The sequence below is a fragment of the Oreochromis niloticus genome, linkage group LG3 (assembly GCF_001858045.2).
Source record: "Oreochromis niloticus isolate F11D_XX linkage group LG3, O_niloticus_UMD_NMBU, whole genome shotgun sequence".
Lineage (NCBI taxonomy): Eukaryota > Metazoa > Chordata > Actinopteri > Cichliformes > Cichlidae > Oreochromis > Oreochromis niloticus.
In genome coordinates, this window is record NC_031967.2 from 56,615,410 (window position 1) to 56,642,143 (window position 26,734).

A 26,734-nucleotide genomic window follows, 5' to 3' on the forward strand; every position below is an offset into this window, starting at 1 on the left:
ATTGTACAATAATGTAAATATTCTAAGGAATTCATTATACGCACTATTAATGTCATGTTCCTGATATACTTCACCCCAGTTCTCTTTCAATAAATCTTTTTTAAATGCATTCATTATTTCTTCTGTACTTACTTGTCTGTACTCTTTTTTACTGTCCATTTTATTGATCTTGTAATTCCTGTCATAGATTGTAAAAATTGGAAGATGGTCACTTATGTCGTTAATCAGGAGTCCACTTACAGTCTTATGTCATTTGTAAAAATGTTGTCTATGAGAGTTGCACAATGTGATGTGATCCTGGTGGGTCTAGTAATTTTAGGGAATAGGTTCATAGAGTACATTGTGTTTATAAATTCCTCAGTGGTTATATCTTTATTTGGGTTCAGCAAATCAATATTGAAGTCTCCACAAATGAAAACTTTTTTGTGAGTTATTTCAATAAATGTTTCTTCTATCCAGTCTTTAATTGTCTCAATACTACTACCTGGAGCTCTGTATATACAGCTAATGATTACATTTTTACTTTTTTCTTTACAAATTTCAACTGTAATACATTCCAGTACATTATCAATCACCATCGTCATCTTTTCCACCACATTAAATTTCAAGGATTTGTCCACATACAAGGCCACTCCTCCTCCTCCTTTGTTTCACCTAGTTATAACCCTCCAGTTCAAAGTCTGTTCCTTTTTCCATATTGATCCAAGTTTCTGATAAGGCAATGACACTAAATGGATGTGAAAACCAGTTAAGATATTCTTTGATATGATTAAAATTAGCATAGAGACGTCTACAGTTAAAGTGGATAATTGATAATTTATTCTCAGTTTTAATCTGACTGCAGTCTTTATTTGTATAGTAGCAGCAATTGTTATTGTTAGATGAGAAGAAGTTGTTGTCTGGATCTATTTCATATTCCAAGTCCTGTGTATTGTGATCTATATAGTTAAATGTTTTCAGTTCCAATTGATCATATTCTGCAACTGTCTGACTGATGCAGCTGTTTCTTCCAGATGTATCTGAGTTCTTCCTTCCAGTGTGTGTCATAAGTGAGTGTGTGGTTGTCTGTTACCTTGTTTGTCGTCCAGATCATGTTGCTCACTGATATTTTTCGAGATCCGCCATGTTTTTAATGGTCAGAACTTTCGCTTCCTCTGGTGATCCATTTAGTTTAATGAATATTTTACAGTTCGTCGTCCAAGTGCTTTGAATTTTTCCCAGCTTCTTAAGGTGTCGCGCTTTTTTGGCTATTTCAGCGTTGTGTTTGGTTAGATGTTCATTGATAAAGACATTAGATCCTTTTAATTTTCTTCCTTGTTTCAGCAGCGTGTTCTTGTGCTTTCGATTTACAAACCTTAATATAATAGCCGGTATGTTGCCGTTCCTCCTGGGAAGAGGGTGGCATGCTTCGACAGAGTTACAGTCCAGGTCAATCCCTTTGGACCGCAGGAAAACAGCCCGGGGTTTAATATGGGGCCCAGTGATGATGACGTCGTTTATCCTGGAGTATTGTTCCAGGTCAGTGACCTTGTTCTTTTGTGACATTTAAAAATGGCCATTGATAACTATGGCCTGTGGTGAGTGATGTTTTTGATGTGTTTTGATCCACTTAATTAAAGTCCTTATAAATATAAATAAAGTGTGGTTTGTGTGTGTGTTTGGCTTTTTTATTTTGTGGGACAAACACACATGTTGGTGCTTGTATCTACTTTTGATCTGCTTCACTGTGAGCTGATGGTGATCGAAAAAACAAAACAAAAACAAAACTCTGAGGCAAATATGATTAGACAATAGGAAAAGTCTGAGTTTAAACACATGAATATATTTTATTGATTATTTAATTGCCTGTTGCTGTCCAACATCAACCTCTGAGATTTAAAGTAAGCCTTAACTGAAGTTCATCATCATTCCACAGAGTGGCGCTGCAACACAGAGATAACTATAAAATGCAGGTTGAGGAAATGATAAACAGATATTTAATATATTTGCTGTACATGTATTTGTCTTGTTAGTCTCACAATATTTAAATATTTGTTGTATATATATATATATATATATATATGTATATATATATATATACATACATATGTAAATAAATAATTTTAGACGTTTTAAAAGTGATAAAACAATAAACAAAAATACACAGAGCATCCAGAAAGTATTCAAAGCACTTCACTTGTTCCACATATTGTCATGTTACAGCCTTATTACAAAATGGATTCATTTAATTGTTCACAGGTGAGTATGTACAGCCTTTGCTGTAGCACTAAAAACTGAGCTCACATGCGTCCTGTTTTGGTGCATCTATTGATCATCTCTCAGATCTTTCCCAAATTGATTAGAGTCCACTTGTGGAAAATTCATTTGATTGGTGATGATTTTGTATAAGTTATGATTTGATAATGTCCCATAGTTGACTGTGCATGCCAGAGCACAAACCAAGCCATGAAGTCCAAGGAATTACATTATATGTAGACTTCTGAGACAGAACTGTATCTAGGAAAAAATCTGGGGAAGAGTAAAGAAAAAATTCTGCAGCCCTGAAGGACCCAGAGAGCACAGCGGTTGCCATCATCTGTGAATAGAAGAAGTCTGGAAGAATTCTTCCTAGAGCTGGCTGCCAAACCAATGTGAGCAATGGTAGAAGCTGAGCTGAGTGTAGGTGGACAAGAATCCAATGGTCACTCTGACAGAGCTCCTGCCTTGCTCTATGGAGAGAAAACAGATTTCCAGAAGGACAACTATTTCTGAAGCTCTCCACCAACAAGGCCTGTATGGTAGAGTGGTCAGATGGAAGCCACACCTCAGTAAAAGACAAATGATAGCCTGTCTACAGTTTGTCAAAAGGGAACTGAATGACTTGCAAAGGATGTCAAAAAACATTCATTGATTGGATGACCTCAATACGACTCTTGGCCTCAATACCAAGAGTCACATCTGGTGGAAACCAGGCACCACTTATCACCTTGCCAATACAATCTGTAAAGTGAAGCAGCATCACTCTTACAACAAAGGAGTGGTTTCGGGACAAATCCGTGAATGTCCTTTAAAAAAATATATATATATATATAAAAGTGAAGTAGTATTGCAACATGGCATTTGGGTCTTCTAACTAAAATAGAAAATTAGGAACATAAATAGTGCCATCATCGCCAGACGTGGCCCACATCTGGTTGACATACACTCTGCCATGACACCAGTCAGTCCAGAAGTGCCAGCTTGATGCCGGATTCGGGCCAGACCTGTTTTCTATGAGCCTGAGCCACATACACCAAACCACAATCGGGCCAGATGTGACATGCCATCACATAAACGGTGCCATCTACACCAGATCTGGCCCATATCTGGATGACATACTACTTACCATGCCAGAAGTCAGCCAGAAGTGCTGGCTTGACACCAGATCCAGGCCAGACCTGCTGCTATGTGGGTTAATATCCAAAAATGCATATGGTAGTGTCTGGGTTACATTAAAGGTTCATGGGCAGGTCGGCCAATGAGGATGCAGCCTTTTGTTAGCCCTGAGCCAAATATTTGAACCATGTTGTCCATCCATCCATCCATCCATCCATCCATCCATTCGCTTCCGCTTATCCTTTTCAGGGTCATGGGGGGAGTTGGAGCCTATCCCAGCTGTCATAGGGTGAGAGGCGGGGTACACCCTGGACAGGTCACCAGTCTGTCGCAGGGCTAACACAGGGGGACAGACAACCATTCGCTCTCACATTCACTTCCGCATTCACGCCTATGGGCAATTTGGATTAATCAATTAACCTATCCCCACAAACTGCATGTCTTTGGATGGTGGGAGGAAGCCGCAGAACCCGGAGGGAACCGACACAAACACGGGGAGAACATGCAAACTCCACACAGAAAGACCCCGGCCTGATGGTGGAATTGAACGCAGGACCTTCTTGCTGTGCGGCAACAGCAACAGCCGTGCCACCGTGCTGCCTGAAACATGTTGCTGGAATCAAAAATCAAAAAATAACTTTTCAACACTTAGAGAAATTTCCAGTTTGAACATTTGATCTGCTGACTTTGAACTGTTTTCATTAAACATCAGATTGAAGTGATTTCAGGTCATTTCGGTCTGTTTGTTGTTGTTGTTTTTGTTTTTTGTTTGTTTTGTTTGTTTTTTACAGTGGGAACACATTGAGGCCAACTACAGGGCAGGTGGGGGACAGCCGGGATCTGAAATCATATGAGATGTTAGTGAGTGAGAAGTGGAAAAAATTGACATACGATGGCTCTAAGTGACAAAAGTTGATCTCAATTAGAAGATAAATCCACTGATTCTTCGTAAAGTTCATCTGGTGCTCACATGAATCCTGTGATGGAAACTTTACTTCATTCAATGTTCCTTCAAAGCTCATTTCAACATGTTGAAGTCATGAATGACAGTGCAGACTGAGAGTGGATCACATGACGTCTAAGGTGTGTCATGTGACATGTTCAGTATTGTCACACATGTCTAGATTGTCCCTGTTATCATAACTGCTCAAACACATATCCTGTTGTATCTCTGTTGTGGCCAGTGCTATCCTCTATGCTGTTGCATGCCGGGGCAGCAGGTTGAGGCCAGTAATGTTGTGGGGATGGGGCTGGACTCCCTTAGGGTGGTGTCTGAGAGGCGGATGTTGTCCAAGATAAAAACAATGTTGGATAATACCTCCCACCCACTCCATGACATGCTGGCTACTCACAGGAGCATGTTCAGTGAGAAAAGCACCACTGAACGACACAGGAAATCATTCCTGCCCGCGGCCATCTCCCTGTACAACTCCTCCATCGAACACACTTTAAACACTGCAATAGTTACACACTGTTTGCACACGCCCTTTTCTACTCAACAGTCAGAGTGTTTCTCCAACAGGAGGACTTTCTTTACATTCAACTCAGCACAGACACACTGATGAACCAGGAGACCTGAACCAAAACCCAGGATAGAGAGTTTCAGTGAATGTGGTGTTGACGGTGTGGAGGTGGATCAGAGTGTCAGAGGAGACTCTGTAGAAGGACAGAGTGCCAGCAGGACAGTTCACATACACTGCTACTCTGTTACAGATAGAGTAGGAGGAGGAGGTGATGGATTTTTCTGTCTTATTTTGCCTGACAGAACGAGGACGATCATCAGAGCAGATAAGACTCCAGGACTGATCATTCCATCCAAACAAACAGTCAGTACTGTCTCCTTTCCTTCTGATTTTTCTGGAACTCACTGATATCTCAACGTCTCCTCTCCACTCGACCTCCCAGTAACAGCGACCAGTCAGACCATCTCTACACAGCAGCTGTTCATAAACATCAAATCTGTCTGGATGATCAGGATATGACTGAACCTCCTCAGCATGTGTCACCTTCCTGTTGTTGTCAGACACTTTGAGGTTTTTATTTACTGTGTTTGTGTCAATTGTGAGTTGACAGGAATCTGATGGAGAGAACAAACACAATCCAGCTGCAGTTATTGATCCATCAACTGTTCATTGATTGACACTTTGAGGATGACTCCTGACATCGGAGATGTGAATGAGTGATGTGACAGTTTGAAGATGGTTGAATGTGTGCTGCTTTGTTTTCATGAATCACATGAATCACATAAAAACAGACTTACACTTCCTCAGACCTGGTCTCAACCATCGGACTCCAGCAGGCTCCACCCTGAAAGGAGGAGGGGGATCAGACCAGCACAGTCTCTTTCAGCATGAACACATGGACATTACAAGACTCTCATACACAGACTGTTAGACACTGATAAAGGAGCAGTTCAACACTGTCACAAATACACTTCAATCCTTACGTGATTATTTGGACTGATTCTGGATCTGTAAATGTATCTTAATTTACTCACATTTTGTAGGATGTATATTAGTTAAGAACAGTGTTGGGGAGTAACGGTGTCACGGTCCTGGGTCGGTGACCCAGTGTTTTGAGTTTCTTGTGTCTCTGAGTTTTTGTACTTTTATCTTAGTTCTCTTTGTTGCCCCAGTTTATTGTATAGTCTAGTGTCTTAGTTTGGCTTTCTTGTATTCTGTTTAGTTTTCTGAGTATTTGGTAGTGGCCCTCTGTGTTGTTCTCTGTGTTTCTTAGTGCGCTGTCTCCCCTAGTTAAGTTCGCGTCTCTGTGTTATACTTCCTGTTTTACTTTGAAGGTCTGTGTCTTATGTGAATGCGTTCTGCTTTGCTTCCTTGTCTCGTCAGTTCTGATTTCTCCCAGCTGTGCCCTCCTTCTGTGTCTCATTCCCCTCGTTACTTCCCAGTGTATTCAAACCCTGTGTTTCTCTGAGTCAGTGTAGCGTTGTCCCTCATGCTGTGTGGATCTCCCTGTGTTTCCTGCAAGTTTAGGTTGTCATTTCCCAGTTTAGTTTAGTTTGCTTTGTATGGTCGTTTTCCTGTGACCAGCAAATAAAGCTGTGGTTTTGAGTTCATCCCTCGAGTCTGAGAGTCCTGCATTTTGAGTCCTCATCTCCTGCCTGCCACACAGCACATCCTGACAAACGGAATACATGTACTGGCGTGACGTATTTAAAATACAAAATATGAGTAACTATATTCCGTTACAGTTACCGTTTAAAAAGCTGGTATTCAGAATACAGTTACTTTGTTGAAATAAATGGATTACACTGTGGGCTATCCCCTCTCTATTTTTGGTAATTCCACGCTGGTGGAAACCCAAACAAAACACACATTAAGAGGCTCTAATGTCTGTGTCTCAATCTCGCGGCCCATGTCACCTCTACTTGTGGCCCACATAATGATGTGAAGAAATAATTTTAAAAATTATTATTCAAAATTATTATTAAGGCAATAGGCAGAGTGTTACAGGCATAGCATATATGAAGCATGTAAAAATAATAATAACCACTGCAGCCAAAAAGAGTGCCTGACGAGCCCAGTTGTAAGTAAGCTATTATTAGGACTCGACTGTGTTCGTGTTTTCCTCAGAAACAATAAATTCTGCTGGAGCAGCCTTTCAACGCCTCTCTCTGTCTCTCGCTAGCAAAGTTGACCCAGACAACAAAGTAAAGCTAGTTTTCGGCTACGAGCCAGACGTATTAGCCAGAGGTCCCTTTAATATGATTCGGAGCCGCGGACCTGTTTTATATACGCGTAGAATAGTTTTCTATACGAGATCGCTGCTTAAAACGCTGCCTTACCAGTTGTCCACCCTACTGTTACTCATTTTATATTAAGATTTAAAAATGTAGTTGGTATTGGTATTGCGAGTAACCTTCAGTAATATTAATAAATCACACAGCAATAGTACATTCATGTAGTTGTAAAAAGCATGATAGTATATTAAGTAATCCAAAGTATTCAGAATACGTTACTCTCATTGAGTAACGTAATGGAATACGTTACAAAATACATTTTGGGGCATGTATTCTGTAATCTGTAGTGGAATACATTTTTTAAGTAACCTTCCCAACACTGATAAAGAATTGTTTTGTTATTTATTATGGGTATAGATAAGCATAACATAATGGGGAATTTCATTTTCCTTTAAAATATGTTTTGTGTTTAATATGTACTGTTAAGTAGTATTTTCCAATTCATTCAATTTCTATGTACTGTTTCTTTAATACACTGTAATCGCACACATAGTGAGCAGTTGCACTTCTTCATTGTGGAACTAGCTGTGGAGTCCAACAGCTTTCATTTCATGTCTTGTAGTGTACAGTGATAATCAGGCAGATTCCTGTTAGTTCAAGACTGTGTAAATCAGTGTTTTTGCATTTGATTTCAATTACAAACAGAATTCCACCCTACAAACAGTCAGAGTCAGTTTATCTGTGTTAGTTAGTGATGTGTCGTTCGCGAACAAAACGGCTCTTAGAGCCGGATCTTTGAAGTGAACGACGTGAGCCGGCTCTTTTTTTTTTTTTCTTTCTGTCACCCTCTCTCTCACACTTTTTTTCCGCTTCACTCCGCACGCGAGCCTTGTGCTTTGCGCTGGGAAGAGAGGGGAGGGGCAGTAGTTACACTCACAGTAGCACAGGAACAGAGCGGGAGGGAGAGAGAGAGAAAGAGAGCCAGGGACAACAACGTCACATTAGAAAGGTATAGTAATCATCCACAACTATTTTCAGTTGTGGTGTGGTGGACCACTGGAGGGCTCCACTCACACCCAGTTCTCAGGAAGTGTTGTTGTTATGTTTCGGAGGGAAAAGTGTTCAGTTCTGTGGTGACGAGTAATAAACGAGGAGTGTTAATCGAGAGCACTCGTGTCGTCTGTGTTTACCTCCACAGTGGATGATAAAGGATTCAGAAAGTTTGTTCATGCAGGCCCATATGACAGAGAATATGCATCTTCTTTTTGTTTTCATATTTTAATTTATATTTAATTGTGTTGTGGTTTGCAGTGTTTTGTGTTGTTTCACTTTAATTTTTTTTAAGGAAAAAGCTGAAAATTTAAATAGTTGGTGTGTGGTAGTAACAGGTAAATGAGCAATTATTTTTAATTATTTGAATATATATGAGTGCTTGTGTATAAATACACAAACAACACACATATGCTTTCAATTGTGTAATTTAAGTGATCTAGGTAGCTCTGTTTTGGAAGTTCAGTTAACGCTAGAAATGTGTTTGGAGTTTGTACGTGCTTTGTCTCTAGGGGCCACCCTAAATATTTATATATAAACATATATAAATAAAACCACTCTTTTTTTTACATTAGTAATTCCTTTTGTGCATAAGTTTATATTGTTGTTAATAATAAATTAATTAAAGCAACAAAACAACCTGAAGAGCTGGTTGGGAGCCGAAAGAGCCGGCTCTTTTTAGTGAGCCGAGCCGAAAGAGACGGTTCTCTTAAAATAGCCGGAAATCCCATCACTAGTGTTAGTAGGATTTGAGCGCACTGAGTTAAAAAAAAAAAAAAATGAATCTGTTGAGTTGTACTAGCAAAGGTTGTTGAATTGCACTCAAGTAATTTAATTGCACTTATTTTTTTTTCATAGTTAACTCCCAGTGTTTATGTTGTCCTGTGTTCTGTCACTTGGGGTTCACTCTCTCTTAGTGATGGTAAATTCGATTCTTTTTACTGAATCGAGTTTTAATGAGTCACTCACCAAAGTGAATCGGGTTTCTTGAGTCATTTGAGTCACTGAGTCAATTGACCAGAGAGTGCAAAAATGTATATTTTCACTCAAACTTAATTTGTTTATCTTTTAATGTAAATCCTACTGCTAAGATGAATGATTGTAAAAGAAAACAACTATTTTCTTTAGAGCAAAAAAGAGCAAAAAATTCTAAAGGGAACATTTATTTATTTTTATTTTATTTGTATTTTCCTTAAATGTGTCAAATATATATTTTCTCATCTAAATGTCCACTGAGCTGTGAGCCAGGGGGCGGTAATGCGCCTTAACATTGGTTGCCAACCAAGAAGAAGAAGAAGAAGCTGTGAGCCAGGAGGGAGGGGGTGAGTGAGTGAGTGATTCGTAACAGGAAGGGAGGGGGTGAGTCAGTGATTCGTTCAACTCGTTTGAGCTGTGAGCCAGAAGGGAGGGGGTGAGTGAGTGAGTGATTCGTTCAACTCGTTTGAGCTGTGAGCCAGGAGGAAGGGGGTTTGTGAGTCCTGAGTGATTCGCTTATGCTATGATTCAGCACAGGAAGGGAGGGGGTGAGTAACTCAAATGTGCTGTTAGCATGTTAGCTGCGTGATGCTACTGTGAACCGAGGAGCTATTGTCTTGATGTGAGCTTCTACTAAGGGTTTTTTCTTCCAGTTCAGAGCAGGAATGTTTTTGTTAATAAACTGGCTGTTATTTTTTCCCCACAATTTTAACTATAAGCTAGATATATTTCTACTAATGGAATTAGTTTGCTAACCTCAACAGAGATGAGTCAGTGAGTCAGTTGCGCTTGTGAATCATGATTCACGAGTCAGTAAAGTAATTCTCGAGTATTGAACGATTCGTTCACGAATCGAACATCACTACTCTCTCTGCGGTAGAGTATCACTTCCTGTTCCAACACACGGTGGTGTTTTTGTGTAGCTTATCTGCATAGCAATTTAATTAAAAACTTTTAGATAACTTATTTCGTAGTGTAATCTTCACGTGCTTCATCTGAAGCACACTCTCTGTGCACTCACTCACTAATTTATAGCCAAGGTAGTCACTCACTATGTCTTTACTGTTTCACCAGCTTAGCTTGTAACACGCTAGCAGCATGGCCTCTTCACCTGTCCCTCCTGCACTTTCCTGCTCATTGTGTCAGATGATTAGTTACTCGGACCAGAGGTGTGGACTCGAGTCACATGACTTGGACTGGAGTCAGACTCGAGTCATTAATTTTATGACTTTAGACTTGACTTGAAAAAAGGTTGTAAGACTTGTGACTTGACTTGGACTTTTACACCAGTGACTTGGGACTTGAATTGGACTTGAACCTGTTTACTTAAAAAGACTTGATATTTTACCCAAATCTAAAATTTAACATACATATTATATAAAAAGTGCGGACCATTAATTCACTTTATTCATTCATTCATTCTTACCACACTCCGTATGTATGTGAGCGTGGGCTGTAGCACAGCCAATCAAATTAACCAGATTTGAAAAAAACAAGAACAAAAACGCTTGAGCCAAAAATGCTTCCAAGAGTAATTTCTTTCGGGTACATAAACTACGAAGTAGTCAACAAAAAACGAAATGCAATATGCAAAACATGCAAGAAGAGAATCACAGACGGAGATGGAACAACTTCCAACTTTGTCCGACATTTGAAGTTGCATAAAGAACGGTAGGTGGTGCTTTTTTTTTCTTTTTTTTTTGCTACGATGAAATAGCTGACTTAGCTAACTTCATCTTATTAGCAAATGTTCTTCGGGCTACGTTGATGATACTGTTTGGCTTTAACAGGTATGATATGTTTGTCATGCTATTTTAAATCCGGTCCTGAAGCGCATCCAAGAATAACATGCAACTTGTTAGCTCAGAATTGTCGGTGAATGGTGAGCAGGGTCCGTTTCAGAAAGTGGGTTCTGTAGCTGTACTCAGTCTCTCTCCGTCTCCTCCCCATCATTAACCCCGTAGATTTAACCCAGTTTAGACTGACAAATATTTATTTTACCATCACATCACAATTCAAAATCACTGTGTTTAATTTGCAATTAGTGTATGGTCGTGTTTAACTTTTGCATGTCTGAGCCAGGGAAAATTTTTTTTTTTGGTTAGAAAATCTGGCCCACCTTAGTGTGTAATTGAGTAGTCCTGCTATACATGGCCTTTTTCTTCTGTCATTTATGTCAATACATCAAATAAAATACTTTGATCTTATATTATTAGCTGTTGTTTATTTGCAAAGGTTATTCTCAACAGGGATGCTAGACAAAAACGGCGTTTTCTACAGACAGCCTAGCATACGCTCTCCACTTGCGAGTGAAAAAAGAAAAAGAAAAAACACCCCTTCCCTATTGGTGTTAGAGTTTACCATGTCAGCCAATCAAAAAAATGATAAGGCAACATGTGACATTTGGTTGTTTAGGGAGAAGGGGAAGTTTTTAGGAGTGACACCCGCGACGGAAAGCGGGCGAGCGAAAGAAAGAGAGAGAGAGAGTTTTCATATGTGAGACATTAGTGACGTTTAGCGTGTTTGGAGGCTATAGTTAGTTTGTTGTGTAGTTATTGTTTTGTATTGTGTGTCGGTTAGACTGCTGAATTTCATATTTGATCTAAAAACGCTGTCAAAGGCAGATTCCAGTGTAAACGCTGTCTCCACATAGAAAACTGGACTGTTGCACCTCCAGTTGTCAGACCTGCAGGGTTTAGGCCTGTGGTGTTCTCCTCTGTCTTATACTGAACACAAACTACATTTTTTGGACTGGCACAAATAATTTGTGTGCCTTCTTATTTGATGCAGCACACCTGATTGTTCTGTAAATAGATTTAAATGGTTATATAAAAAACGCCTGAGGCCTTGGCTGCATTTTTAGGTAAATAGTACCATACAACTTTGTTGTTTGCAAAACTTGTGCATAATTTTTAGAAATGTACAATTTCTATTTGCATTTCAAGTTATGAAAATGATTCGTTAAACATGTAAAAAAATATAACTTTTTTCTACTCGGATTCTGAATTTTTTGTCTGAATTTAGATCAACTGTGCTAATATAGTATACCAAAATGAAAAAAATAACTCAAATTTCAGATATTTGAGGTTGTGCTGTAAATAATGATACCAAACAAGGCAAGAAAAACACATTTTAAAAGTGAAATATAGAAGTAAAATCAAAAGTAGTCAAGAACGGCCAATTATACCCAGGACCCCAGAGGGTTAAAAAAAAGACTTGAAAGGACTTGAAATTCAAAGTTTCGGACTTGGGACTTGACTTGAAAGTTGTCTGTCTTGACTTGCGACTTGACTCTGACTTGCTTGACTTTACTTGAGACTTGACTTGTGACTTGAGGATAAAGACTTGGGACTTACTTGAGACTTGCAAAACAATGACTTGGTCCCACCTCTGGTTACTCCTCAGCTTCCTTTAGCAGTAATGATAGTTGTAATAAATGTAGCCTATTTGCAGCTCTGGAGGCCAGAATCACTCAAATGGAGACTTGGCTTCACACCCTTGATACACCCTTAGCTAACCAGGTCCCTGTAGCTGGTTCAGCTGAAGATAGTGTAGGCCCCGCTAGCTGTCCCCCTGCAGGCCCCGAGCAACTGGGGAAAGAGGGCGGCTGGGTGACGGTGAGGAGGAAGCATAGTCTTAAACAGAAGCCCCAGGTACACCACCAACCTGTTCATGTGTCTAACCGTTTTTCCCACTTTGCGACACAACCGCTGGGGGTCAAACTCTGGTAATTTCCGATTCTGTTCTAAGACGTGTGAAGCTAGAGACACCAGCAACCATAGTCAATTGTCTTCCAGGGGCCAGTGCAGGTAAAATTGAGGGAAATTTAAAATTGCTGGCTAAGGGTAAATGTAAATTCAGTAAAATCATAATTCACTTCGGCAGTAATGACACCCGGTTACGCCAATCGGAGGTCACTAAAATCAATATTGAATCGGTGTGCAACTTTGCCAAAACAATGTCAGACTCTGTAGTTTTCTCTGGTCCCCTCCCCAATCAGACCAGGAGTGACATGTTTAGCCACATGTTCTCCTTAAATTGCTGTCTGTCTGAGTGGTGTCCAAGAAACAATGTGGGCTTCATAGATAATTGGCAAACCTTCTGGAGGAAACCTGGTCTTGTTAGGAGAGACGGCATCCATCCCACTTTGGATGGAGCAGCTCTCATCTCTAGAAATATGGACCAATTTATTAAACCCCCCCAAAATATGACTATCCAGAGTTGGGACCAGGAAGCAGAGTTGCAGTCTTACACGCCTCTCTGCAGCTTCTCTCCTCCTGCTACCCCCCCAAAAACCCATCTCCACTGAGACTGTGTCAGCTCCCAAACAGACAAAAAACAAACTAAAAACCAGCAATAAACAATTTAAACATAAAAAATCACAAAGAAAGAACAATACAGTATCCACATCTGAAGCAAAGAGTAAAACAGTGAAACGAGGATTATTAAATATTAGGTCTCTCTCCTCCAAGTCTCTGTTAGTACATGACTTAATAATTGATCAACAAATCGATTTACTCTGCCTTACAGAAACCTGGTTGCAGCAGGATGATTATGTTAGTTTAAATGAATCAACACCCTCGAGTCATTCTAACTACCAGAAATCTCGAAGCACAGGCCGAGGGGGCGGTGTGGCAGCAATTTTCCACAACAGCCTATTAATCAACGAAAGACCAAGACAGACATTTTTAATTCATTTGAAAGCCTGATGCTTAGCCTCGTCCACCCCAGCTGTAAAACTCAGAAACCAGTCTTACTTGTTATCATCTATCGTCCACCTGGGCCTTACACAGAGTTTCTGTCTGATTTCTCAGACTTTTTATCGGATTTAGGGCTCAGCTCAGATAAAATAATTATTGTAGGTGCTTGTATCATCCATGTGGATTAAAAAAAAAAGACTCATAATCATCTCACAGATGTAATATTATATACAGATACTTTTAGTACCATTGATATACATTTAGACTCTTTTTCTCCAATTGATCTTTCTGAGTTAACTTCAATAATTACTTCCTCCAAACCATCAACGTGTCTTTTAGACCCCATTCCTACAAAACTGCTCAAAGAAGTCCTGCCAATAATTAATTCTTCGATCTTAAATATGATCAACCTATCTCTAATAATCAGCTATGTACCACAGGCCTTCAAGTTGGCTGTAGTTAAACATTTACTTAAAAACCCTTCTCTAGACTCAGCTGTCTTAGCTAATTATAGGCCAATCTCCAACCTTCCTTTCATATCAAAAATCGTTGAAAGAGTAGTTGTCAAACAGCTAACAGATCACCTGCAGAGGAATGGCTTATTTGAAGAGTTTCAGTCAGGTTTCAGAGCTCATCACAGCACAGAAACAGCTGTAATTCATTATTATCAGGATGTCCTAAAAACTCCCTGAAAAGCCTTCAGTTAATCCAAAATGCTGCAGCAAGAGTACTGACAGGGACTAAAAAGAGAGAACATATTTCTCCTGTATTGGCTTCCCTTCATTGTCCATCCATCCATTCGCTTCCGCTTATCCTTTTTCAGGGTCACGGGGGGCGCTGGAGCCTATCCCAGCTGTCATAGGGCGAGAGGCGGGGTACACCCTGGACAGGTCACCAGTCTGTCGCAGGGCCAACACACAGGGACAGAAAACCATTCACACTCACATTCACACCTAGTGACAATTTCGATTATCCAATTAACCTATCCCCACAAGCTGCATGTCTTTGGACGGTGGGAGGAAGCCGGAGTACCCAGAGGGAACCGACACAAACACGGGGAGAACATGCAAACTCCACACAGAAAGACCCCGGCCTGATGGTGGAATTGAACTCAGGACCTTCTTGCTGTGCGACAACAGTGCTAACCACCGTGCCACCGTGCTGCTCCCTTCATTGTCTTCTTGTTCAATCCAGAATTGAATTCAAAATCCTGCTCCTCACATACAAGGCCCCATCTTATCTTAATGACCTTGTAGTACCATATCACCGTATTAGAGCACTTCGCTCTCGCTCTGCAGGCCTACTTGTTGTTCCTAGAGTATTTAAAAGTAGAATGGGAGGGAGAGCCTTCAGTTTTCAGGCCCCTCTTCTGTGGAACCAGCTTCCAGTTTGGATTCGGGAGACAGACACTATCTCTATTTTTAAGATTAGGCTTAAAACTTTCCTTTTTGCTAAAGCATATAGTTAGGGCTGGACCAGGTGACCCTGAATCCTCCCTTAGTTATGCTGCAATAGATGTAGGCTGCCGGGGGATTCCCATGATGCATTGAGTATTTCCTTTTCAGTCACTTTTCTCACTCAACATTTAATATTAGACCTCTCTGCTGAATCACACTTATTATTAGTCTCTGTCTCTCTTCCACAGCATGTCTTTATCCTGTTTTCCTTCTCTCACCCCAACCGGTCGTAGCAGATGGCCCCGCCCCTCCCTGAGCCTGGTTCTGCCGGAGGTTTCTTCCTGTTAAAAGGGAGTTTTTCCTTCCCACTGTCGCCAAAGTGCTTACTCATAGGGGTCATATGATTGTTGGGTTTTTATATTATTGTAGGGTCTACCTTACAATATAAAGCACCTTGGCGACTGTTGTTGTTATTTGGCGCTATATAAAGAAAATTGAATGGAATTGAATTGAATTGAATTGAATTGAATTGTTCCCACTTTGCGTTTCCTGATTTTGGAGTTTTGCCTTTTGGCCATTTAAGGCTTCTTTTCATCACTTCCTCACCCAGAATTAATTTTTAAATCCTCAGCATTTTGTTCAGAGCATTTCACAATCAGGCTCCTGTGTATGTAGTCCATCTCCACCATCACTCTTTACCTCACTCACTCTATGTTTCACAAACCTGCATAAGGTCATCAAACTAGTCAGTTATCTTAATTAAATTTACAATAACACTTAACATGCTGTTATGCTGTTCTTGTTAGGTTCTACTAGAGTTAGCTTTATTAACACTTTACAAATGATTAATCTTTAAACTTTTGGTCAAGCTAGGTAAACAACTCCCCCTGCTTCCAGTCCTTATACGAAGCTAGGCTGACCTCGTCAGAAGCATGCTTCTGTAGAGAGATTAATCTAATTTGAATCAGGTCGAACAGAAGAGGATTTTTCTTAAAAATGACTGAACTAGTAAACATGCAGACACCTATGCAAATTGTGAATATGTGAAGAGCAAAAGATTCAATTCAATTCAATTTTATTTATATAGCGCCAAATCACAACAAAAGTCACCTCAAGGCGCTTCATAGGTACAGAGAAAAACCCAACAATCATATGACCCCCTGTGAGCAAGCACTTTGGCGACAGTGGGAAGGAAAAACTCCCTTTTACCAGGAAGAAACCTCCGGCAGAACCAGGCTCAGGGAGGGGCGGGGCCATCTGCTGCGACCGGTTGGGGTGAGAGAAGGAAAACAGGATGAAAGACATGCTGTGGAAGAGAGACAGAGATTAATAACAGATATGATTCAATGCAGAGAGGTCTATTAACACATACTGAGTGAGAAAGGTGACTGAAAAGGAAAAACTCAATGCATCATGGGAATCCCCGGCAGCCTGCGTCTATTGCAGCATAACTAAGGGAGGATTCAGGGTCACCTGGTCCAGCCCTAACTATATGCTTTAGCAAAAAAGAAAGTTTTAAGCCTAATCTTGAAAATAGAGATAGTGTCTGTCTCCCGAATCCAAACTGGAAGCTGGTTCCACAGAAGAGGGGCCTGAAAACTGAAGGCTCTCCCTCCCATTCTACTTATAAATACTCTAGGAACAACAAGGCCTGCTGTGCCAGGGCTCGCAAAATCGCTAGCCCGACGTCCCGGGGCTAGCGATTTTTCCAGTCGGGCTACCAAAATCTACGTCAGCCCTGCCCGTCAGGCTATCATAGGAAGGAAAATATATGTCCATGCTTTTGCATTCTTTCGAAAATGTAGCTGAGTAATTATGTCATTGGCATCGATGAGCCACTGTCAATATGTGACATATTGAAATCGCGTTTGAATTTGCGCTTGTTATTTGCTTTCACTTTCACTTTGCGATCGCGCGAACGGTGTGTAGAGAGCGGCAGCACTGATTGGTGAGTGACGATTAATTGTGCACCAATTCCTCTGACATCGTCTTATCACTCATTAGCTTACTATTCAAACGTGACAAGTGAAATCTCCCACAGCAAGCTTAAACATGTGAGAGGTTGATTGCGCAGAGAATCGCTGACCGTTATGTAAGTACATGTGTAAAAGCAGCAGGATTTACGCCAGTATTTTAGTTCTGCTGAGCCAAATAAGACAGGTCAGGGTGAAGAAGGGGCAGCCAAATAAAAGCCGACCACAAAACGGAAAACTTATGACAAATCAGACTATGAGGCAAGAAGAAAGCTCAGATTTTTTGGTTTCATGGACAAAAGAATTTATGTGGCTGGAATATGACAACCTAAATAACGATGTTCTGCCAGGTGTGTTGTGAGTTTCATTTCATTTGAGTCGACAAGCGCCTTTGTAACTGGGACCAGTAATTTTAAGAAAGACCCCATCAGAACCCATGAGAAACGCAAGAAATGCATTATTGCCCAGTCTGCAATATCTTTCCCAGAACAAACAGCAATTGCAAAAAACATACTAAAAATAAACCAAGCACAAGGAGAAGTCCTGAAAAATCTTTCAAAGCGTACTATGTTGCAAAGAGTGAACTACCATTGTCAAAATTTAGCAGTCTTTGCAAACTTCAAAAAGCAAATGGCCTCGATCTTGGTTCCACTTGCCTCTTACTCTTGACTTCAGTGGAAATTTCAGATTCATGTTCTACACAGTTCTTACAAGTTCATAGAAATTTCTGTTCAATTAGAAACAAGTATTTGAGTTGATGATTGTAATTTTTATACAGTTGTTGTGATTTGTATTTTAACAATTTTCTGATTAATTTTTGTTTCTGTTACAATATTATACTTTAATGTATAATATTGTAAAGAAAACAAAACATTAAAAAATTGCTCTCGTTTTTATTCAGGCTACTTAAATTTATTTTGGGCTACCAAAAACTGAAGAGTGCCTGCCCGAAGGGCTACCAGAGATTTTGAAATTTTGCGAGCCTTGTGTGCGAGAGCGAAGTGCTCTAATAGGGTGATATGGTACTACAAGGTCATTAAGATAAGATGGGGCCTGACTATTTAAGACCGTGTATGTGAGGAGCAGAATTTTGAATTCAATTCTGGATTTAACAGGAAGACAATGAAGGGAAGCCAATACAGGAGAAATATGCTCTCTCTTTCTAGTCCCTGTCAGTACTCTTGCTGCAGCATTTTGGATTAACTGAAGGCTTTTCAGCGAGTTTTTAGGACATCCTGATAATAATGAATTACAGTAGTCCAGCCTGGAAGTAATGAATGCATAAACTAGTTTTTCAGCATCACTCTGAGACAGGATATTTCTAACTTTAGAGATGTTGCACAAATGGAAGAAAGCAGTCTCACATATTTGTTTAATATGTGCGTTGAAGGACATGTCCTGGTGAAAAATGACTCCAAGGTTCCTCAAAGCATTACTGGAGGCCAAGGTAATGCCATCCACAGTAAGAATCTGGTTAGATACCATATTTCTAAGATTTTCAGGGCCGAGTACAATAACCTCAATTTTATCTGAATTAAGAAGCAGAAAGTTAGCGGCCATCCAGGTCTTTATGTCTTTAAGACATTCCTGCAGTTTAACTAATTGGTGTGTGTTACCTGGCTTCATGGATAGATAGAGCTGCGTGTCATCTGCATAGCAGCGAAAATTTATGCTATGTCTTCTAATGATGCTGCCTAGGGGAAGCATGTATAATGTAAACAGAATTGGTCCTAGCACTGAACCCTGCGGAACACCATAATTGACCTTAGTGTGTGAAGAGGACTCTCAATTTACATGTACAAATTGGAGTCTATTAGATAGATATGATACAAATCACTGCAGTGCAGTACCTGTAATACCTACAGCATGTTCTAATCGCTCTAATAGGATATTATGGTCAACAGTATCGAACACTGCACTAAGGTCTAGCAGGACAAGCACAGAGATGAGTCCACTGTCAGAGGCCATAAGAAGATCATTTGTAACCTTCACTAAAGCTGTTTCTGTGCTGCGATGAGCTCTGAAACCTGACTGAAACGCTTCAAATAAGCCATTCCTCTGCAGATGGTCTGTTAGCTGTTTGACAACTACTCTTTCAAGGATGTTTGATATGAAAGGAAGGTTGGAGATTGGCCTGTAATTAGCTAAGACTGCTGGGTCAAGAGATGGCTTTTTGAGTAAAGGTTTAACCACAGCCAGCTTGAAGGCCTGTGGTACATAGCCAATTATTAGAGATAGGTTGATCATATTTAAGATTGAAGAATTAATTAATGGCAGGACTTCTTTGAGCAGTTTTGTAGGAATGGGGTCTAAAAGACACGTTGATGGTTTGGAGGATGTAATTATTGAAGTTAACTCAGAAAGATCAATTGGAGAAAAAGAGTCTAACTTAACATCAATGGTACTAAAAGTAGCTGTAGATAATATTACATCTGTGGAATGAAAAGACAGTTATTGCTGGTGAAAAATGACTCCTTGGAAACTCCCCTACATTAATATCTTAATCATTCAGATAGATTAGTGTTTCTGTTTCTGAAAATATTTCTTCAGTGTTATTATTCATGTCACCTCCATTTGAAAACAAGAGTAAAGGACACAGGAAATGCTTCCAGCTCTTCCGCCTCTATCAGACATTCTCTCCATACCTGAGAATGTCCAGTCTCCAGCGTGGAGCCTTCCGTCCAGCTGACAACAGCTTCATTCCCGAGTTTCCTGGATGATTGTAGCTCAGGTCCAGCTCTCTCAGATAGGAGGGGTTGGAGCTCAGAGCTGTGGCCAGACAAGTACAGCCTTCCTCTGTGATCAGGCAGCCTGACAGACTGCAGACACACAAAACATTCCATCTTTGAAGACTTCATAGGAGGGAAGGATGTGAAAGATGAAGACTAAAACTAAAGGAACCATAATGCTCATAGAATGTCCTGTCACGTGGCAGCTTACACCAAAATGATGTCACATCTGCTGGAGCACACTGCTGTTTTTGTTTGGCTTGGTAAAGGTTTACAGACATTTCAGAGTCTAATACTCCAACCAAGGGAAAAGAAAACATCTGACAATTCTATAAGCGTTAGTAATTCATTCAGTAATGTAATACACATTCTATATTATACTGAGTGGAAGTGATTTAATCCTGACCTGAGAGTTTCTAGTTTACAGTATGGACTTCTCACTCCAGCAGACAGAATCTCCACTCCTGAGTCTTGCAGGTTGTTATCACTCAGGTCCAGCACTCTTAGACTGCAGGGCTGGGAGCTAAGGATTGAAGACAGACTTTCACAGCTTTTCTTTGTGAGGTTACAGCCAATCAGTCTAGAAATAAAGAGGGAAAGACCAAAAATGGGCTTCAAGAGGTAGAGTACTAAGGAGTTGGGAATTTTATAATAATAATAAGGTTTCATATCTAGCTGGAATTGTTATTCCCTTATTTCAAACACATCAGAACTGTGACAATTTAATGTGATTAATAACTGAAGACAAATACTAAAATACAAATGACGAAACTGATCATTAGTAGCTATGATTTTTTTTTACTGTAAATAATTTCATTAGTTAAAAATAAACAGTCCTTGATTTGACCTCAAAGTTTCCAGTGTACAATGTGGACTCTGTAGTCCAACAGAAAGAAGCTTCACTCCTGAATCCTGCAGGTTGTTGTTGCTTGCATCCAGCTCTCTCAAACTAGATGACTGGGAGCTGAGGACTGAGGACAGAGCTTCACAGCTTGTCTCTGACAGGTTACAAACACTCAGTCTGAAAAATGAACGCATAAACAAAAACACTGAAATTAAAGTGTATTGATGGTGCAATGATGACTTATTCGATTTGACAATAGTTACTATTATTTCAGGACAGGCTTGAATATTACTGCTTTATTTTAAACACAAAAATGTGTTAATTTAGTATAATTTAGAACACGTGAAAAATACTAAACTACACCAATGGATGGCTGATGGTGACCATTATTTGCTGTGCTTTTTATAAAACTGCAACTTATATAATTTGATGAAAAATAAAACATTCTTCGATCTGACCTAAATTCAATTTAATTCAATTTTATTTATATAGCGCCAAATCACAACAGCAGTTGCCTCAACGCGCTTTATATTGTACAATAGATCGTACAATAATAGATACAGAGAAAAACCCAACAATCATATGACCCCCTATGAGCAAGCACTTTGGTGACAGTGGGAAGGAAAAACTCCCTTTTAACAGGAAGAAACCTCCGGCAGAACCAGGCTCAGGGAGGGGCGGGGCCATCTGCTGCAACCGGTTGGGGTGAGAAGCTGCAGCTGACAGAAGCTTCACTCCTGAATCCTGGAGGTTGTTGTTATTCAGGTCCAGCACTCTCATTACAGAGAGCGGAGAGCTAAGAACTGAGGACAGATATTCACAGCTTTTCTCTGAGAGGAAACAGCCACCCAGTCTTGAAAAATAAAAAATACAAACACACTGCAAAGCAAAATGTACCAATAGTTCAGTGAAAAAATTAGTACATTTAGCCATACTCGTTGTCGTTTCAGAGGCAGCTAGAATTGCGATCATCTAATTCTACACATAAGAAATTTGGCAATTTACTTGAAAGAGAAATAATACAAATTACTGAATTAGAAAAGCAAATAGAATAATTTGACCTTTATTAGCTGAGTTCCAATTCTTTTATTATAATTTGATGAAAAACAACTATCCTTTAATCTGACCTCAGAGTTTCCAGTGTACAATGTGGACTCTGCAGTCCAACAGACAGAAGCTTCACCCCTGAATCCTGCAGGTTGTTGAAGCTTGCATCCAGCAAGCTTAGATTAGATGACTGGGAGCTGAGAACTGAGGATAAAGGTTCACAGCTTCTCTCTGAGAGGAAACATTCACTGAGCCTGGAAAACAAACAAATAAAAAAATAACTTCAAACAATTTTAATGTCTAATCTAAATTAAAAATACCAAAATCTATTATGCAGTACAATTCATAGTTAATCTAAGTCGGGAACAAATAGAAAAAATTAAACCAATTTAACGCTCTCAATGGAAACCAGCAAGTAGCTGGTATATTTTGTGATGCTAGTTAAGTACCTGCTTGCACAGACACAATGTCCTGCTGTTTACTTTCCTTCATCTAAAATCTGATCTTAATCACTGCGCCAGATACAGTTCAAAGTCATCATTTATTTAATATACTGGACTCTGGTGCAGAACCCAGATCATTCTATGTCTGAGGGACTGTCAGAACTTCTAGGCTTAGAAATTCCCACATGATTTTTATGTATTTGCTTTGTATAAATCAAATCACCATTTCTGTCTAACTTAAATGTTCCTTTTAGTATTACGTAATGGGGTTAATTTGCATTAAAATATTCTTCATCCAACAGGTTTTCTTGTATTTATCTCCATCCATCTCCCTATCAACTCTGACCAGCTTCCTGTCCCTGCTGAAGAAAAGCATCCCCAAAGCATCATGCTGCCACCACCATGTTTCACAGTGGGGATGGTGTGCATTTAGGCCCAAAGTTCAACTTTGGTCTCGTCTGACCAGAGCACCTTCTTCTTCCACATGTTTGCCGTGTCCCCTACATGGATCCTGGCAAACTGCAAACAGGACCTTTCATGTCTTTCTGTGAATAACGGCTTTCCTCTTGCCATTCTTCCATATACGTCAGATTTGACTAACAGTTGTCCTGTGGACAGATTCCGACATCTGTCAAAGGTTAAGCCTTATCTTTCCAGGCATGACTTGGAAACTCTCATCCATGCTTTTATAACCTCACACTTGGATTACTGCAACTCCCTTTTAATAAGGGCTGGCCAGGGCACTCTGTCATGCCTGCCACTGGAGCAGAATGCTGCGGCATGGTTTTTAACTGGTAAAAGAAAATTTGAGCATATTATTCTGGTTCTGGCCTCCTTAGACTGGCTTCCAATTGAATTTAGAATCTATTTTAACATCATTTTACTAGTTTTTAAATCCTTAATTGGTCTGGAGCCTGTATATGTGTCCGATCTCCTGAAGCACTATGTCCCTCCTCGTTCACTCCGGTCAGCTGAGCAGCTGTTGGTCTCAGTTCTTAAATCATGGCTGAATCTTAGAAGAGACCAAAAATTCTCTATTGTGGCCCCAAAGCTTTGGATTGATCTTTCTCTTCATATTAGGCAATCTGCATCAGTGGTAGTTTTTTAAGCTGGGTAACCTACTAAGACCCGAACTTTTTCATGGCATGCATTTTTAATTTCTCTTTGCTATTTGGGCTGATTGGGACCTGATGAATGTAAAAACAAAGAATTATCTTTTTACCTGATTTTGCTCTACAAGGGCCTGATATCCACATATAAGAACATTCATTTTAAATGTCGATAAAACAGTGGCTTGTGTGTGTTTGTTTGTCTGTGAATGATTTGGACCCCAAACAATGATCAGGTGACTCTTTCGTTTCAGTTTATTTAACAATATTTCCAGTTCAGCACTGACGTTTTCCATGACTGATCAGTTTTCCACTGAACCCACTATCCATATTCAACAGCCCAATTCTCAGCATCACTAAAAGCGGAAAGGAGTTCATTAGCCTGATTACCTCCACCTGGATATGGAAATATGTTCCTTCAGCTCCCTGCCGTGACTCTTAACCTGTTCCTGTTTGAAATTACAGTATTTCGCTCCAATAGGACATGGTCTCCAGCCACCAGTTTTCCTGGTTCCTATACGATGGACTCGATCAAAGGTGATGTTCTCCACAGTGTCCTTCAGAAGCTTCAGATGGGTTTTAATACAGTTTTTAACAGTTGTCCTATGGTGTGCGGATACATGAAAACACAAGGTTTTCTCTCATACTATGGGCTGGATATCTATGACAGTCTCTTTTAATTATTTATTTTTTTCATTTTCTCCATTCCTTTCTTCATTCTCGGTTAGAGACTTAAGGGAGCTCTTCATCATTGACCCTTCTTCATAATTATCTCTTTGAAGCATCGGTCATGTAATCTTGGAGAGTGCCCTAATTTTCCTCACTGACCTCCAGGGTGTAGGAGATGATTAAGCAGACATGGTCAAGTATTTGTCAATTTTTTGGTAAACTTACGTAAAACTGAAGTTTAAAATTTTTTTTAATTCTGAGCTAAAATTCTGTTTTGTTTCCCACAAACTCTCATGTGTCTGACGTCACCTACAGCATTTTCCTTTCCATCGCTTCTGTCACTTACCTCACTTTTTCTTTGGATGTGTCCTTAAACAATTAATGGCTAAATAAATTAAAAAAAAAAAAAATCTGCAAAGAAGATTGATTCAAAATTCCTCCACAGTAATGTGAAAGCACCATTGCCAGTTTTCAAGAGTGTGTCTTGGATTACTTTTTGCATATAGGGCCAACAAGGTTTTAATATAATTTATTAGGAAATAAAAGCTATCATAATTTTAAAAATGCATTTTGTATTTACTTGAGTTATTTTTGTCTAATATTGCAATTCGTTTAATGACGCACAACATTTAAATGTGAAAAATATACAAAAAAACAAACCAAAAAAGAAATACATTTGTCTGCAGCTGTTGACAATCATTCAATTCATTTTTTTAAGGCTAAGGTTGCACATGATGATTTTTTTTTTTTTTTGTCAAGTAGAATTTAAGGGATTAAGGAAAAAAAAGCAAAGCACATGACTCACAGAGCTTTGTTGGAGACTTTGACCACTGGCAGCAGCCTCAGAAGAGCCTCCTCTGAAGCAGAGAATTTCTTCAGGTCAAACACATCCAGATCTTTTTCTGATGACAGTAAAATGAAAACCAGAGCTGAGCACTGAGCAGGAGACAATTTATCTGTGGAGAGACTTCCTGAACTCAGGGACTGTTGGATCTCCTCCACTAGAGAACAATCATTCAGTTCATTCAGACAGTGGAACAAATTGATGGTCTTCTCTGCACTCAGTTTCTCACTAAGCTTCTTCTTGATGTACTGGAGTGTTTTCTGATTGATCCATGAGTTACTTTCTGTCTGTGTCAGCAGGCCCCGTAGGAGAGTCTGATTGGTCTGCAGTGAAAGACCCAGGAGGAAGCGGAGGAACAAGTCCAGGTGTCCATATGGACTCTCTAAGGCCTTGTCCACAGCATTCTGGTAGAAAGATTTAAAATGTCTTTTTTTTCCAAATAAATTAGACTTCTTGGAGGTTGTTTGTTGTTCTTCCAGCAGATTGAGTCCAGAGTTGATGAAGGTCAGATGGACATGAAGAGCAGCCAGAAACTCCTGAACACTCAGATGGATGAAGCAGTAGACCTTGTCCTGGTACAGTCCTCTCTCCTCTTTAAAGATCTGTGTGAACACTCCTGAGTAAACTGAGGCTGCTCTGATATCGATGCCACACTCTGTCAGGTTTGATTCATAGAACATCAGGTTTCCTTTCTGCAGCTGATCAAAAGCCAGTTTCCCGAGAGACTCAATCATCTTCCTGCTCTCTGGACTCCAGGGTGGATCTGTCTCAGCTCCTCCATCATACTTGGCCTTCTTCACTTTGGCCTGAACCACCAGGAAGTGGATGGACATCTCAGTCAGGGTCTTGGGCAGCTGTCCTCCCTCTCTGGTTTTCAGCACATCCTCCAGAACTGTAGCAGTGATCCAGCAGAAGACTGGGATGTGGCACATGATGTGGAGGCTTCGTGATGTCTTGATGTGGGAGATGATCCTGCTGGCCTGCTCCTCATCGCTAAATCTCTTCCTGAAGTACTCCTCCTTCTGTGGGTCAGTGAACCCTCTGACCTCTGTCAGGATGTCAACACAGTCAGGAGGGATCTGACTGGCTGCTGCAGGTCGTGTGGTTATCCAGAGGCGTGCAGATGGAAGCAGTTTCCCCCTGATGAGGTTTGTCAGCAGCACATCCACTGAGGTGGACTTTCTAGGGTCAGTTAGGATTGTCGCTTTGTGGAAGTCCAGAGGAAGTCGACACTCATCCAGACCATCAAAGATGAACACAACCTGGAAGTCTTCAAAGCTGCAGATTCCTGCTTCTTTGGTTTCAGTAAAGAAGTGATGAACAAGTTCCACCAAGCTGAACTTTTCCTCTTTCAGCACATTCAGCTCTTTGAAAGTGAAGGGAAAAATGAACTGGATGTCCTGGTTGGCTTTGTCTTCAGCCCAGTCCAGGGTGTATTTCTGTGTTAAGACTGTTTTCCCAATGCCAGCCACTCCCTTTGTCAGCACTGTTCTGATTGGTTCATCTCTTCCAGGTGAGCCTTTAAAGATGTCTTCTTGTCTGATTGTTGTTTCTGGTCCGTCTGGTTTCCTGGATGCTGTTTCAATCTGTCTGACCTCATGTTCATCATTGACCTCTGCAGTCCCTCCCTCTGTGATGTAGAGCTCTGTGTAGATCTGATTCAGAAGGGTTGGGTTTCCTGCTTTAGCGATCCCCTCAAACACACACTGGAACTTCTTCTTCAGAGTAGATTTGAGTTTACAATGACAAACTTCAGCAAGGCTTTCTGAATAAAGAAAGAATATCAGTTCTTCTTTTACATAGTCCATATCAGAACGTGGTCTTTTTAAATACATGTTGGTTTATCTCGTGAAATTTTAGTTAATGTTAATGTTATAGAGAACTGCTTAAAGCTTTAGAGAAA

At 40.1% G+C, this 26,734-nt stretch overlaps 1 protein-coding gene across 1 annotated transcript; it reads right to left on the reverse strand.

Moving 5' to 3' along the window:
• Positions 1-3,357: 3,357 nt before the first annotated feature.
• Positions 3,358-25,805, reverse strand: LOC112845987 (NACHT, LRR and PYD domains-containing protein 12-like; the record flags this gene model as incomplete). Its single annotated transcript, XM_025905166.1, has 8 exons — positions 3,358-5,431; positions 5,615-5,661; positions 19,792-19,965; positions 20,282-20,455; positions 20,723-20,896; positions 21,847-22,020; positions 24,793-24,836; positions 24,891-25,805. Coding segments are annotated over 8 exons (2,235 nt in total), but the record flags the coding sequence as incomplete, so codon positions are not given.
• Positions 25,806-26,734: the final 929 nt, after the last annotated feature.